General features: G+C 40.3%; 1 protein-coding gene across 3 annotated transcripts in view; it reads right to left on the reverse strand.

The window, feature by feature from the left end:
• TTC33 (tetratricopeptide repeat domain 33) overlaps window positions 1-13,501 on the reverse strand; it is a 40,707-nt gene extending 27,206 nt beyond the window's left edge. The window contains exons 1-2 of one of the 3 annotated variants that reach the window (XM_081232998.1): window positions 13,155-13,501; window positions 10,047-10,268 (exon numbers count right to left, since the gene is read on the reverse strand). In XM_081232998.1, coding sequence (XP_081089124.1) covers window positions 10,047-10,267 — 221 coding nt within the window. In that variant the 5' untranslated portion in view covers window position 10,268; window positions 13,155-13,501. The other 2 variants (XM_081232997.1, XM_081232999.1) reach the window with 2 other exon arrangements.
• Window positions 13,502-17,319: the final 3,818 nt, after the last annotated feature.

Below are 17,319 nucleotides of genomic sequence, written 5' to 3' on the forward strand. Positions count from 1 at the left end.
CAGGATTTAACAGTAGCAAGTCTATGTCTCCCAGTCTTAGCCTATCTGTCCAGTCTTTTTTCTCCCCACCACACCTCTGCTTCACTTAGCTGCGTCTTTGCCCCGTCTCTACTTACATATCACTCCTTTGTTCGTGTGGGTTCCTTCGTGTACAAACATGTGCACATTTAGGTTCCTGTTCCTCCCCCTCCTCACCTAGTCAAAAGCTCTCTCTCCTCTAAGACCAAGTGAAAATCCCCTTTTCTCATGAAGACCATGAGTACCACTTAACTGACCACACAGTCACACTTATATTTCTAAAGTAATTTATGTTTTACAAAGCACTTTCCATACAATTACTTAACATACAATTATTTTCGTAAAAAGTTAATTCACTTAGTGCTCACAAAAAGTCCTATAAGATTGGCATTACTTGTTTTCATTTTACTGATGGAAGAAACAAAAGTAGAGAGCAACTACAGGACTAGTCCAAAGGCACATGGTACTAAGCCTACACAAACCAGGATTTGAAGCTAGCTCTTATAACTACCTGACCAATGCTTTCTCTAACTACCCCAATATTGTTTTCTTTTAATTTTTCTCTAATTCTTCCACGTATTTCTACCTTCTCTTTACTAATGAGTTCAGGGACCAAAGGGTGGATTTGCTTGTATTCTCTACAACACCCAGAACATGACTGGGCACATAGAAGGTGCTAATATCACAGATTCTACCTATCTCATTTGTCCTACCTTCTCCAAGAGAAGTCTTGGAAAGCAGCAGAGGGAAGCATGGAAGACATGAAAAGAGGACAGAAGCTAGCATGCTTACAACACATTAAAAAAAAAAAAAAGATGGAAAGACGTAAAAACAAATTCTACCCTAAGACAAAAGTAGCAAACACCTTACTTCTTACTTTGTTTCATCTCACCATTCCACGTACAGAAATTACAAGGAATTCCCAAGACTAGGGGAATAGCAATATGGGTAGAAAGAATCAAGAGATTAGAATTATAGGTACCTTATGACCCTGGGATGTCTAAGGTTTCAGGCATCATTGTGGCTTTTGAGGAAGGGCCTAAAGCCAAGGTCAGCATAGTAATGGTCCATACAGTGAATATTTTAGGCTTTGTGGGCCATATTGTCTCTGACACAACTACTCAATTCTGTTGTAGCACAAAATCAGCCACAGACAATACACAAACAAAAGTACATGTTTGTGTCCCAGTAAAACTTTATTTATAAAAATAGACTAAGGTTTGCCAACACCTACTCTACTTGGGCCAACCACTGTTAAACTGCCCCATGTGTCAAATGCCCTTTTTTCTATCAGTCCTATTTTCTGCCTAACTCAACCAGGGGCAGTTATCACCCCATGGAGGGCATGTATGGCAATTTATAGAGGACTTTTTGGTTGTCACTAAGACTTGGAGGCACTAGTGGCAGGGGTTCACGGATGTTAACATCTTGCAAGGCAAAAGGCAATCCTGCACAACAAGACACTGTCCTGCCCACAATGCCAAGAGCATTATTCCTAAGAATCAGGCCAGCTCATCCCACCCACTGCCACAAAGCTGCTTATGCACCTAAGTTTAAGTTGTCCCAAAGTACAAAATAAACCAAGAAGTTCAAGATGACACTGACCATCCCTAGTTCTGTTTTCTCTTTTCATTAGGCAGGCATGCAAACATGCCCACACATACAAACACACATGTGTAAATCTGTGCAAAGACACAGATCTGAGGCAAAAAGAAACATGGCCTCTTCCCGTTGCACTGTTTTGGTTTTGAAAACATAGCCACTGCTGTTAGCAGAGGCACTGCCAAATGAAATGTGCTTTGTTCACAGACAAAGGTTTAAAGGAACAACTGAGCTGCTTTCCACTGGCTAAAGAGAAGCAAGAACTGGTGGGCATTTACTTCACTACTGTCGGATTGGTGAATTCCCTCCCCTCCCTCATTTCTCATTTCCTCCTTGATTTACTTCTCCTGGCCTACAAATAAAAGGTGGCACCATCTAGTTCCTCCACTTTTGGATCACAGGAAACTTGGCACCTAATAAATCAATGGTCTCTCGTAAGCTCCAAAGCGTATCTCTTAATTCAACTTTGGTTTGGAATAGACCGAACAGGCATAGCCCTACTGCAGCTGCTGGATAGGAAACATTAAAAGATAAAAACTTGGTTTAAAGTCACTATGGTTAATAAGTGACCAAAGTCTGATTCAGCCAGTTTAAAGACAACCTTAACAGTATGCAACCAAACTAGCACAAAGAAGGAAGCAGAGTGAATAGTTCCAGGGACTGCCCAAGGGTGGGGTGAGATAATACCCTACTCTGAGGTAAAGAACAGCTGGTCACAAAGCACCGAGCTGACTTTGTGACCACCTAGAGGAGTGGGATAGGGAGGGTGGGAGGGAGACGCAAGAGGGAGGAACTATGGGGATATATGTATATGTATAGCTGCTGATTCGCTTTGTTATATAGCAGAAACTAACACACCATTGTAAAGCAATTATACTCCAGTAAAGATGTTAAAAATTTTTTTTAATAAATTAAAAAAAGAAGAACAGCTGGTGATTAAGCCAAGTAAGTCAGCACGCTTATCACAAGATAGAAATATCAAGGTGTTTAGCTACTTTGCTCCCAATTAAGCATCAAGTTTGCTCATTAAGCATCAAGTTTAATGAGCTATACAGTTACCAGCTTATTCATTTAATAAACGTTTATTGAGCACCAGAGCAGACTCCTACTCTGGGTCAGGTAGTATTCCAGGTACTGAGGATGCCGCATTCAATAAGATATAAAAGGACCCTGCGACTCTTCTAGAGCTTACATTCTAGACGGTGTATGTGTGTGAAGAAGGCACAGAAAGACAACAAACGTAAGTTAAAACATGGTTAAGTGCCATGATGAAAAACACATGGATGGATGTGATGGGGGTGAATGCATGGTCAGAAAAGGTCTCTCTGGGAAGGCATCTGAGCTGAGAGCTGAATGACAAAAAGCTGCCAGCCAATGGAAAATCTGGATAAGTTCATTCCAGACAAAGGAAGAGCCCAAGGCAGGATCAAACACCCCAAGAAAACGAGGGCTTCCCTGGTGGCACAGTGGTTGAAAGCCCGCCTGCCGATGCAGGGGACACGGGTTCGTGCCCCGGTCCGGGAGGATCCCACATCGGAGCGGCTGGGCCCGTGAGCCATGGCCGCTGAGCCTGCGCATCTGGAGCCTGTGCTCCGCAACGGGAGAGACCACAACAGTGAGAGGCCCGCGCACCGCAAAAAAAAAAGAAAAAAGAAAAGAAAACGAGCACGGCTATAGAAGAAGGAGGAAGGGGACTGCGAGGCCAGAGAGGTAGTCCAAAGCCATGATCGTGAAACGTAGCCCATAGTTGTGAGTGTGGATTTCACTGTATGAGTGATGAATCCATAAAGTTTCCATGCAACACAGAGACATGAATTGCTGTACATTTTGAAAAGATCAGTCAGGCCCAGGGGAGGAGACCGAACTGTGGGGGTATCAGAATGGGCACAGAGAGGCCTGTTAGTTAGGAGACTACCAGAGGAATCTAGGTGAGAGCTAACAGTAGATTAGACCAGGATGACAGCCATGGAGACAGAAGGGAGGGTCAAAGTGGTTTCGAATATATTAAAAAGCAAAACCATCTCAACTGGGATTGGATATGAGGAGTGAAAAAAAGAGAGGAATCCAGGATGATATCGTAGCTTGGGTTACCTGGGAAGTAAAGCCTGAGGCCTAAGCTTATAGGCTAACGCTGGGTGGGGAGTAGGATCCAAGGGGGGAAGAAAAAGAAAGAAAAGTGAGGCAGGAAGGAGGGAGAATAAATAGAAGGCATATGTTAAGCTGACAACAGCTTTAAAACAAACACAGATGATTGTTAATCTTGTAGAACTTCAGAGACAGTATGAAACCTCTTTGTATTGGAAACAGTCCGGTGGCGAAAGGAGGAAAAAGAATTTATCTGCAGCCTCCCTCCCATATCCTGTCTCCCCTAGATCAAAGTCAGCCCCACAAGGCTTTAACCCACTCACACTTCTGGGTGTGTGACCCAGTGCCTCTGAAGCACCTCTAGGTCCAACCTGGCCAGTGTCAAGGTGTGATGGTCTTTCATTATCAGTTAACACCGTACATAGGGACTCTCTGGTCTGTGCTGACAGCAGCAGATGCCAGGACTTTATGGTAATAAGAATATTTGTAAGAACCTATAATGAAAAATAATCTGAAAAAATATATATATACGTAAACTGAAGACCTTTGCTGTATTCCTGAAACTAACACAACATTGTAAATCAACTACGCTTCAATTTTAAAAAAAAACATTTAAAAAAAGAATACCATGAGCTGTCTCAAGAGCAGGGTTTTGGAGTTGAGTGGGGCTTATTAGCTCTGGAATGGCACATAAACCAGCAGAGATGACTCCTGGCTTTTGGGCTTCGGTAACTGGGTAAATGGTGGCACCTTTTATTACTGACATGGGCAAGACTGGAAAGGACAAGATGTTGGGGAGAAAAATCAAGAGCTCAGCTCAGTACATGTTAAGTTTGAGATACTAATTAGACATCCGAGTGGGTATAAAGCAAGCATGGGAGACAGAGGGTCTGGAATTGAGGTGGGAGGACAGCACCGCAGGCTGTAGTGATTGGCATAGAGATGGTACCGAAAGTAAGAGACTACATAGGTTCAAGAAGGACAAGAACGTATATGGAAAAGAAAAAAGTTATTGTCTAAATACTGTGGCCCACTAATATTTAGAAAATGAAAACGAGCAAAAGAAAACAGCAAGCAAAGAAGATGAACAAGCAGTGGACATTGACACAAAAGGAAACTCATGAAGAGTGTGGTGTTGCAGATTAGAGGGCAATATATTTAAGAAGGGAGTGCTCAACTGTGTGGAATACCAAGAGGCATACTAAATGAGAACCAAGACATGAAGACGGGATTTGACAACATGGAGGTCATCAACAACCTTTAGAAGGGTGGTTTCAGTGGATTAGCGGGGACAGCAACTTGACTGGAATGGACTGAGAGGATGATTCATCAAGAAATGGAGTTTGTTGTGAAGGGGGAGCAAAGAAATGGTAGGCTGTGTGGAGTCAAGGGAAGGTTTTTAAATGGATGCTATCAGGGTATGTCTGTGTACCAGTGAGAGGGAGCCGCGGGGGGTGGGGGGGCAATAAGGGGTAGGGGAATAGAAGGAACAAACTATTATGCATACAACACAGGGAAAACAGCCATTATTTTATAATAACAAATGGAGTATAACCTTCAAAACTTGTGAATCACTATATTGTACACCTGTAACTTATATAATATACATCAACTATAATTCAGTAAAAAAAAAAAATAGGGTAAAAAAAGAGAGAGAGAGAGAGAGAGAAGACAACAGATGACATCAGAATGGAAGGGGGTTTTAGGAACAATAATCCTGAAAAGGCAAGAGAGATGAAGTCTAGTGCACAAGTGGAGGGGTGGGCCTTTGAAAAAAGAAGGGGCACTTCATTACAACACAGTGAACGCAGATGGCTTGGATGCAGATGCACTCAGATTAGGAGATGTGGTGGTGAGAAAATAAAGGCATTCTACACTGACTGCATCTATTCTCTTCCAAAGAATAAGAGGCAAGATCACAGTCATTAAATATATTCAGGTTGGCACTCAACGGAACGTGTTTCACACAGCCAGGTCACCTTCAAGTTCACTTTGGTAAGTATGCTCTTCTAGACAAGGAACAAAATTCATGGTAAATTCTAATTATATTCTAGCTTCACACACATACACACCAATACTCACAAGAAAAAAAATGAAGCCACTTAGCTACACAATCAAATATCACCATCTAGTGGTTGAAACCTTAAAAGCCAACATATCAAAGCTGGGACCCACACTGTGATTCTTGAGAAGATATATCCTAGTTAGAATTAATTCAAGAAAAAGCTGTTTGAACAAAATAACTTATTAAAAAAACTTTAATACTGCATGAAATCTACCAATCACATATAAAATCTTAAAATAAATTACCTAAAGTGTATTTACTGAGTGCTTACTAGGTGCTAGGTGGCATGCTAAACTCTTTTACATGGACTTGCTCTTTAATACCCCCATAGTCTATGAGATAAGTGTCACCATTTTAATATAAGGAAACTAGAAATTGACCCTTGAAAGGTTAAGAATGTGCCCCAAGTTTATACAGATATAAATGATAAAACTAGGATCTGAGCGGAGTTAAAATAACTTCAAAATCCACACTCGTAACCACTAGACTTACGATACTGTCTCTATAAGGCACCAACATTACTTAGGGCTTGCGTAGAAAAGCAAACCAGTCTTCTGTTACAAAGAATCATGAATACTACAAGGTAGAACTTCAGAATTTAAAAACCATTCCATTGCAGACCAAATTTTTCTAAGAGCAGTTATAGTTTCTTACTAACGAAATAAACTGGACAACAGGAGACTCTGATGCTCAAGAACTATGCCTCCTTTGGAGGAAGACTGACATTAACACACTTGGATCATGCATAGTCAACGTGTTCAGAAAACTCTCTCTGTGCTAAATAAAACTAAGTAAGAGAATCCTGAGGGCAAAAATGAAGAAAATCACAAGGAGGCAGAAGAATGCATCCCAGGAAATAGAAGGTGCTCCCTCCTCCCTCTCTCCTTCTTTAGCAATTCCTCCAGGGGCATCCCTACTTCTCTACCATTCTAAGGATTATTACTCATTCCAAGTTCAAAGCTGTTCCATATTTTATTACTTAATCCTTACCATCATAGGTTATAGGGAAAGGAATAAGACTCAGAAAAGAACAATAATTTTCAAGTGTCATATTCTCATACAGATAGGAAAATTCTATTCCCAAAGGTCCTTTGTGGTTGGGATATGAAATAAAATATGTTCTCAGAATACTGTGTTCTAATCTGGAGTTTAAAATATATATTCCTATAGTACAATGCAATATATGGTAGTTAATCCACAAAAACCTATTTAGCCATAATATAGCAAAACACAGCAGCCTTATAAATTTTCAATAAATATTTACTGAGGGCCTGGGAAGTGCCACAAATTGGTCTAAGAGCTGAAGGTAGAGGACAAAAGTCTGTCTAGACAAAGTCCCTACATTCCTGGAGATTACATTTCTACAGAAGAAAGACAACTAAATATAAACAACTAAATAAGCGTAGATGGTAACTTCAAAAAGGGAGAAATACTATAAGAAGATTTAATATGCTGATGTGACTGTGGTTTTTCATTACTTTGTTAAAGTCATAAAATTACTTTTCACCATTGCCAATAAAATATAATGAAAAGGGTCTTACTGTTGCATATAAAGAGATCACAGTCTAGTTTTTTTTCTTCAGCAGTATTTACTGCAAACTTATTTGTATTTCTTTGCTCCAGCAATACCAAGTTGATAGAATCTTCCTAAACATGTAAAACAATTTCTTTTACATATTTAGGAAAATTCTTTGCATTTCCACACTCTGTTCCCACTTTCTTGAAATGCTTCCCACCACTATTGGTTTGGCAAAATACTACTCCTTCTTTGAAACCCAGCTGAAGATTGAACTTATCTGTCAGAACTTCCTTGATATACCAGACAGAACTGGTGGCTCCATTCCCTTTGATTCTGAAATATTCTGTATGAACTAACCTGTCTTACTGCATACACTACTCTGCAATGTATTGATAATTATCTGTATTCTGTGCATCTTACCAAAGGCTGAGCTCCTTAAAGTCTGATAATATATCTTACCTCTCTTTGAATGTTTTTTTTAAAGAAGGATGGATGGATGAATGGATATTTGATGTTATATTTTAATGATGACATTACACATTTCTTAAAGGTTGACTCATTTTATAGAAATTGGTACATCAATAAATGTCTAATACTGTTCCTGAACCAATAACTGCCACCCTAGCAACTAATTTACTTCCTGATCTGTCAAGATAGTTGAGATCAACTTAATGATATCCTTTGAAACACAGATTTAGAAACATACACATAAGTCATGAGTAAAGAATTTTCTTTTTCATTTCATTTGTAAGGTTTATTTGACTAGTATTCCTTTCACCTAATCACAAAATAGAAGTTTAAAATTCGTTTTTTTTTTTCTTGGCCACACCATACGGCACGTGCGATCTTAGTTCCCTGACCAGGGATCGAACCAGTACCCCCTGCAGTGGAAGAGCAGAGTCTTAACCGTTGGACCACCAGGGAAGTCCTAGAAGTTTAAAAATCTTTAAAAAACAACAACAACAGGGCCTCCCTGGTGGCGCAGTGGTTGAGAGTCCGCCTGCCGATGCAGGGGACACGGGTTCGTGCCCCGGTCTGGGAAGATCCCACATGCCGCGGAGCGGCTGGGCCCGTGAGCCACGGCCGCTGAGCCTGCGCGTCGGAGCCTGTGCTCCGCAACGGGAGAGGCCACAGCAGTGAGAGGTCCGCGTACCAGAAAAAAAAAAAAAAAAAAAAACATGACTTCCCTGGTGGTCCAGTGGTTAAGAATCTGCCTTCCAATGCAAGGGACGCATGTTCGATCTCTGGTCAGGGATCTAAGATCCCACATGCCACGGGTCAACTAAGCCCACACGCCACAATTAGAGAAGGCCACGAGCCGCAACTAAGACCCAATGCAGCCAAATAAATAAATAAATATTTAAGAAACAATAAAAAAAGGCTGATGTAATGGAGGCAGAGGGAGTACGGGGTTGCTGGGTAGTCAGGGAGGGGTTTGCTGAGAAGAGGACATGTGAGCAGAGATCTGAAGGACAAGACGACAGACATCAGAACACAGGAAATAAGAGCTTTTCAGATGGAGTCATAAGACAAAGTTGTATTAAGAACTGTGTTCAAAAACACAGGGAAGGCCAATGTGGCTAAAAATGTAGTGAAAATGATGGTGGTTTAAGATAAAGTTGGTTTGGAAGACAGGGACTGAGTTTTATTTTTCTTAATTTAACTTCACTATTCTTCCTTATATTATTTCCTACTCCTTATATTACTTTCAATCAATTGAATAGTCTCTTAGATATTTTTAAACCATTATTTCTATTTATTTTTGGCTTAGAGTAGCCGAACGACTCATTTCTACCAGATTCCTTTAATTCTGTTATCTTTTAAAGCTGTGTATACATTACTCCAAAAACAAATGCTAAATAGCTAAAAAACTTAATCATCTCACAGTGTTCTCCATTCAAAATAAAGCATCCAATCCAGCTGATTTCAGTGAAATGACTCAGTGTTTTGACATGCAGAAAAAAAAAATGAGTTATTTTGTTTATACACAAAGTTGGTATCTCTCATCTACCACAGGAAATTCAGAGGGAATCCCATGGCAATAACTGAATAGCTTTTCCCTTCTACACACTAGTGTGGTCTAGAGAAAAAGATAAAAACAACAAAGTTAATGAACTTTTAACAGGCACTTACAGGAACTTCTAAAGATGTTTTATGGATGTTCTGAAAATGATTTCATAAAAGTGGAAAATTTATAGTTGGTTTTCTTCTGACTAAGACAGAATGGCCAATCTTACAAAGTTCTACAACAGAAAAATCTTTGCCTAAAACACTGCAAATGAGAATTCACAATCTAACATTAGGCCGTTAAGCTGTTAGTTGTCCTTGATTTATTGTCTACCATTCACTCCCAATTTGAGGTGCTAATATATTATAGCTTAAGCATTATTTTATGTTTAATATTAGAATGCATTAATAAGATTACTCCCAGAATCAAAAATAATAACATGCCTAGAAACAAAAATGCTGGTTCCTCAACTTTGACTCAATTATGACAAAAATGATAAACAAGGAATCTTATAACCATCCTTACCAATAGAAAAAAAAGAAAAAAAGAAGATAAAGAACAAAGAAAAGAATTTTTAAAAAGTGTTTCTTGTTCAGCACTACTTTTAATTTCTCAAACTCTTCAGCACCACAAGGGAGATACCAGTCAAAGGCACAAAGGCCTGACTGTAGATCTCTGGATGATCTGAGGAGTATTCTGTCCTACCAAAGACCAAAACTGTTCTCGAAAAGAAAACTCTAAAAACATACCTTTTATTTTCAGCCAAAGTGGCTCCTTCGTCCTTCAGTTGTTTACTTTTCTCAGCACAGCCTTCAAGGAGAATTTCTTTCCTCCGTTTAACGGCATGAAGCCAGTTCCCTTCATCATTCTCAACTGCATCCTTCTCATCAGCAGCTTCAGCTTCAAACTGCTGGGAAGTGACCTTTGAGACCTTCTCACCAATCTTCCTTTTCCATCCAAAGGAAGCCATTCTGGAAAAATTACAAGGAAAGAGCTTTAAATTTCAAACTTGGCCTTTTATAGAAGTATTCCAACAAATAGGTAAAGAAAGGATAACAGGATTAGACTGTCATCATTTTTTGACCCCTAATTAAAATAGTGGATCTAGGCAATAATCACTGAAGGCTGCTAACATCATAAAGAAAGACAAGTCCACAACTGTATCTCCTGATGGAAGTGACACAGCATCCATGAAGTACTTCTGCCAAAAATTAAAGCTCAATCAGATCAAACCTCTACCAGTTTAAAAGAAATATGGGGGCTTCCTTGGTGGCGCAGTGGTTGGGAGTCCTCCTGCCGATGCAGGGAACACCGGTTCGTGCCCCGGTCCGGGAAGATCCCACATGCCGCGGAGCGGCTGGGCCCGTGAGCCATGGCTGCTGAGCCTGCGCGTGCGGAGCCTGTGCTCCGCGACGGGAGAGGCCACAACAGGGAGAGGCCCGCGTACCGCAAAAAAAAAAAAAAAAAAAAAAAAAGAAATATGGGATACAGATGAGCATGCTAAATAAGATGTCAGAGATGCAGACAGCAAGAAACAGAAACTAAAGAAAAAACTGGCTTCTTCAAGAAATAACTGCCAGGTTTCTTCAAGAAAAAAGGAAAAGTGAGACTTAAGAAACACACAAATCAAATATAATGTGTGGAGCTTGCTTAGCTACAGGTTCAAACAAGCCAATGGGGAGGAAACCTTTATGAAATAATAGGGGAAATCAGAACAATGATTTCATATTTGATAATATTAAGAAGTTCCTGCTTTTCTTTTTTTTGGTATAACAGTATTGTGATTATGTTGATAAAAAGAGTGCTTATCTTTTAGGAATACATATTAAAATATTTTACATGAAATTACACGATACCTAGGAATTGCTTCAAAGTAATCAGCGGGAGTGGGGAGTGCAATAGAAGAGAGATATAGATAAAAAGATTGCTTTGAGTTTATAAGCGATGAAGTTAGGTGGTGAGTACACAGGATTCTTTGTACTTTCCTCTTTCCTTTCATATATGTTTGAAATTTTCCATAAAAAAAGTTTCTGAAAGATTCAAACTTAGGAAATGACTTAATTCACAGAACTATAAGGTTAATCAGAATGATAAGAAATGTTAAACTATTTTGTAAATCTGCAATAATATACAAATGTAAGGGCTAAGCGAGACAGCATAACTGATGGAACAAAGTTAAAGGAAACCCTGGAAGAACCGACCAAATATTTATTTAGAGAAGGGATTTGCTGAGGGATGGAGAGCTCTTGCTAGTTACATGGATGGGTTTAAAGATACTGAGAAACCCTTGGAATTCTATATACATTTTTATATGCTCCTGTGCAATCTGCACAAGAGTCTCTAAGCTTTCATTCCATTCTTAAAGGAGCCTATAACCCCAAGAAGATTATGATCAACTGACTGATCAACTATCGAGATAAGGAAAAGCAATGAACCAGAGGTCTCCATCAAACTATCAAAGAATGGGCATTGTGGGAGTAAGGGAAGGAGAGAAATGAAACAGCAAGTAAGTTCTAGCAGATATCAAGATCTTTATCACTGATGCACATGCTGAAGTAAAGTGTAAGTAACCACTAGAATGAAGGAGACAAAAAAACTGAGGTTGGCTATGAGGTCACTAACATGGAAAGGCTCAAGATAATGGCAGATTTTGGAGGGGTAAGAAAATTGTGGGTCATGTGCCTAAGTTCTTAATGAATATGACAAAGTACCAACAAATTATAGCAATCAAGAAATGTACAGGTCGATATGGGTAAACCACATGCTTTCCACAGGAGCAGAGATTTCTAGAAAAGCCTGTAGGAGTAATGGATTATAAGCTATACTAGGGAATCAGGACAACGTCAAACTCTCTCCCCAGACCCATTATAATAGAGGAGAATGAGTTTCCTCTGTTTGAAGATGACTGCAAGTAACTGAGGGAAAGAACCAAGAAATGGCTGAAAATGTAAGTGTGGTTACTAAGGAACAGAAGTCCGGAGGCCCAGAAGGAGAACAACATGAGAGAATGGATCATTAGGAAGGTCTCACGAGATAACAGAATAAGTCAAGATAAGAAAGAAGTCTTGTATTTATGACTGTCCCTAAAGGTGACAAGGATGAGGATGATTAAGTTTTTTGGCTTCAAGTTTCCAAGCTGGCAATGTGAGGGACCAAGAAGTGTGGGAACTCTAATAATACAGACATTATACCCTGCCACAAGCTAGAGAATGCTTCTCTTCACTGCGACGTAAAATGCAGCACCCAAGACGAGAAACCTGATGAACACAAACAGGTAATGAAAACAGCATCCTTCCGGGTATAGGGATGTAGTCGGAGGTGAGGAATTCAAGAACCGATTTACCCGAAAATGTTACCGCACAAGAGAAACCAGCATTAGCATTTCCCCTCATTTTGCACAACAGTAAAGAAGAGCGAAGTTCATAAAGGCTGCCCAGGACGTCACCCGCGAGTTCACAGCCCCGCCCGCGGCCGCGGGCCCCTGCCACGCTGGGGGCAAAGCCAGGCCGCTTCCGCTCCTCCCGCCGCTCAGGACGGGTCAAAGCCGCACCGCCCGCCTCGGAAGCCGCCCCGGGCGCGGGTGCCAGGGAGGGCCCGATCCCCAGACTTGCTGGTCCCTAGAGACCAACCTTAGCGTCCCGGCTCTGCCACACCCGCGGTGGGCCTTAACTCCGACTTCTGAAGCTCCTTTCTCCCGTTACCCCAAGACCCACAAGCCTCGCTTCCCTCAACTTCCTCACGCTTCCACCCCAGACCCGTAGTCCCTGTTACCTGATGACCATTCCCCGGGTCCTGTGTTTACATTCCGCTTGCCCTTTGCCCACCGGAAACGGAAGTTACCGCGCCCGACCTCCTACCTGCTTGCCGTAGGTGCAGGGTGTCCCAAGATAGGGGGTTGCCCGATCTGGGGCGTGCGAACAGTCCAGAGAAGCTGGCAGGGAAGAGGCGACTCTTAGCGCTTTTCTCTTCCGCAATCCTTTCCCCGGGACCACAAATCCCAGAAGTCACTGCGGCCGCCCCTACCCCATTATTACCCTCCGAGGCTGGTAGTCCGGGCCGCCCGGGCCGGGAGCGCCCTCTACCGGCAGACGAGAGCGTCGGCGCGCGGGCGCCCACAGCTCGGGAGCGCGGGAAACTGCGGCTGCGCCGGCTGAGTGCGCGCGGAGAGGACAGCCCTGGCGGTACCACGAGGTCCATCCAGTCAGCAGGTAAAGCAGAAGAGGCCCGGGAAAACGGTTTGGGGGGAATCCAGAGCATTGACTCACACGACTCTCCCTAAAGGAGTTTACAACCTAGTTGATGAGGTCGTCCAGACACTGAAGACAGAGGCAAACCCGACTGAAAAAGGGTACGGCCGTGGCTCAACCGTTGGGGAAAAAACCCCACAAAATGTTGGACTCAATTTCTGTAAAGAAGAAAGAATTATGGCCCGAAAGTAGCTGTCTTGAAAATAAAAAAAAGTGGAGACATGTAATACAGGGAAGTGTTTAGGAAATTGAAAAATTAAGATCGTTTTGATTTCTCAATGTCTCTGTGGATCATTTTTGTAGACCAGTTTTTCTCAACCTCAAGGATGTAACATTTCCAACGGGATGATTCTTTGTTAGAAGGGGGCCTCTCCTTTGCGGGGCAGGGTGTTTAGTGGCATCCCTGGGCTCTACCCACTGGATGCCATTAGCATCCACTCCCACCCCACCAGCTGTGACAAGCAAAAATGTCTCCAGACATGAGAAAATGTCCCTGGGAAAAAGATGGACCCCCCACCCCTACCCCATTGAGAACCACTGATGGGGAGCAAGCATTCTCCAAAGGTGATCCTCAGAACCCGGGAGGGTCGTCAAGATCCTTTCAAAGTCAAAACTATCCCTGTTTTCATACTAACATGAAGACATCATTTACCTTTTTCACAATGTTGACATTTGCGCTGAGAGTGCAAAAGCAATGGTGGCTAAAACCACTGGCACCTCAGCCCGAATCAGGGCAATGCTACCAAGCTGTACTAGTAGTCATTGTATTCTCCAGCACTGTACACACTCATTGTAAGAAAAAGAAGATGCAGTCCCTCGATGTCCTTGAAGAAGCAGTAAAAATTATTTTATTAAAATGACCCTTGAGTACACACATTTTTTTAATAGTGCGACAAAAATGGGAGGTACAAAGTACTTTTGCTGTATATTGAAGTATGATGTCAAGATAAAAGCACTCGTGAAATTGCGTTATAAACTGAAGTAGATGCTTTCTTTGTGGAATACAATTTTTACTTAGAAGGGCTGACACCCCTGCTGGTTTTCAGGCTTGGGTCTGACAGGCCTTTGCGTGAAAATGAACAAAGGGAGCCTCTTACATCAAGGAAAACAATCGACAGTTACCAATGATAAAGTTCAAGAATTTAAGCAAAAATCATCATTCTGGAAAACATGTATTTGCCACAGTGATCTTGCCAGCTTCCCATTACTTTCAGATTTTTCCAATGAGATCAGTGGTGGTATCAGATGCGATTTTTATTTATAATATATTGTTGGATTAAATGTTTCAACATTGGTAAGAACTGTGGAAGTGAACCAATTTTTTCAAACTGAGCAATATGCAATTGTGGTAGCCAACCTCCAGGATCCCTAATCCTGGCATTCATACTCTTATGTAGTTCCTTCCCACGTCATACCAGGATTGTTCTGTGTTGCCTGTAGGATAGGGCAGAAGTGATAGTATACCACTTCTAATATTATATCACTCCTGATATTAATAAAAAAGCACTACCAAGGTGGTGGCAATGTTACTTCATCTGGGTTAGAGGTTGACATGGCCATGTTCATTGCAAACCTAAAACACTGAAAATACATCAAGCCAAATATTTTACGATTTGTGCACTTTTATGTATGTTATACCTCTATAAAACTCTTTAAAAAATATATATCTCCCTAACAAGGCATTCGGAGCAGGATTTATGCCTTATGGTCACATTTGTAGTGCTTGGTTCATAGTTGCCTTATGAGGGAATATAGTTTGCAGAGTAAAATAATTAAACGGTGCTCGAAGCTGTACCCCTTTCTAAAAGGAGTCTTTCCTAAATCTCTCAAATAACTTAATCTTGATCCACTCTACCCTAGTAAAGGTGACCTCCAACACTAAGTTTTCACACTTCACCCACCACTTTCCTACTTACTTTGGTCTATGATCATAATGCATCTATTTATATATTTAATAATTTCCCATGCTGTCTGTATAGACATGATCATCTTCCAAGTTGCTAGAAATCCTCTACATTTGTCATAGTTAACGTTTATTGTCATCCACAATAAATAGACAGCCTATTTGTTTACAATAAATAGAACAGTTCAATAACTATTTTTCAGATGAGAATTTCTTGTACAATTTTGTTCAGTCAGGGTACTCGAGAGTAATTAAGTTCCCTAAAAGAACAATCTGTGTGCTGTTCCTAACAGTCTAGTACCGTGTTCTGTTAAAATTATCAAGCTATTTTAAGGATTCAGAATGTCAGCAATCTAACACAAGCCCTGCCAACAATGCCGTGTAAGATTTCATACTGATTGAATTCTAACAGTAGTGGAATTCTAACCAAATCTAATGTTAGCAACCAAAGATAACTGCTCTGATTTTTGTTGTATATAACTTAATATTTTGTGCAGGTGGTTAATTTTTAGATGAAACAAAAACTCACTAATTTAGATGAGACAAAAATCACCACGTTCAAGTGCTAAAATTTGTTCAAGCACTATACTTTAGGCACATTGTTTAAAAGGGGCACAGATGGTCGGCCATAGCAAGTGCCTTTTTTTTCCATGTAGTTTTCCCAGAAGTTAAAAAAGTTAAGCACATTGTAAGCCGATGAAAAATGATGTTTTTCTTTATTATCCATTTTCCAAATCAAAGTATTTGAAATTGTATCCTTAAATATACTCTGGTCAAGACACACATGAACATGTCTCAGAAATATTGTACCACATAGATTGATTTCTACCATACTACCAATTTATAGTTATGTTTTATGTGGACTTTCATTCATCAGTGAAGAGAACTCACGATGAAAATATGATTTCTGTTGTGGATGGGGAAGATGGAAGGAGTTAAGGGGAAAAGATTTAAATACATTTTTTTCTTTCATTCCAAAGGTTCATGGAGTTCTACATCCACCAATAGTACACCAGTCATTAATTCAGTGTGAATGGTATCCCTACAAGGTCAAAAAGTAGGGGGTGGGGCAGGGTGAGAGGGCAGGACTTTTTGTACAAAATCATTTAAAACTCTGAAAAACTACAGAACCATCCAAAGAAAAAATATAATCAAAGTAAAAGCAATGGAGTTTATTTCAGTGAAATTATTTTAAATTAGATATGATATATTAAGCTCCCATATCCCCCAACCTGGTAGAAAAGTTCCTCTCAGTGAGAAATCATTTATTTTAATGGCAAAAATTTTACATATCAGTAAAATCTGTTATATTTAAAACTATGTATACAGTACATTTCTGGCAAAAACCTTATACATCTTTCAGTTGTCAAGACAAAGTAAAAATATGGTTGCATAAAATCACAAAAAATATAAATTGCTGAAAAGATAATAAAAAAAGATTAAAAATCATTTGCATTGACTCCCTTACATCTTCAATTAGTAAGAATTTGCAAACCACAGTAAATTTCTGAAAATTCTGATGCAACCTTGACATACTCAACCAAAAGTTGTCATTTCAAATATCCCAGCTTAAAAAAAGAATTTACTGCAATAGTCTGTGCATTTATTATACTATTTGTACAAGTGCAATATTTAAATATCTTCAAAATAAAACTCAGTAACTAAAAGGAACCACAATAACTTAAAAGAAGCAGTTTACAAAATTAACAATTTTTAGAAGGTCCTATTTAATTGGTTCCTCTTTTGTTCCCTGCTCCCCACAACAGGTTATAGAGACATTACAACAATGTCTTAGTTCTATATACAAATCTGTAGCTTTAAAAATACAGTCTTCTGTTCTTAACATTAGGAACATAATGCTGCATTTAGAGC

This window comes from Mesoplodon bidens, assembly GCF_964165515.1.
Source record: "Mesoplodon bidens genome assembly, chromosome: 4".
NCBI lineage: Eukaryota > Metazoa > Chordata > Mammalia > Artiodactyla > Ziphiidae > Mesoplodon > Mesoplodon bidens.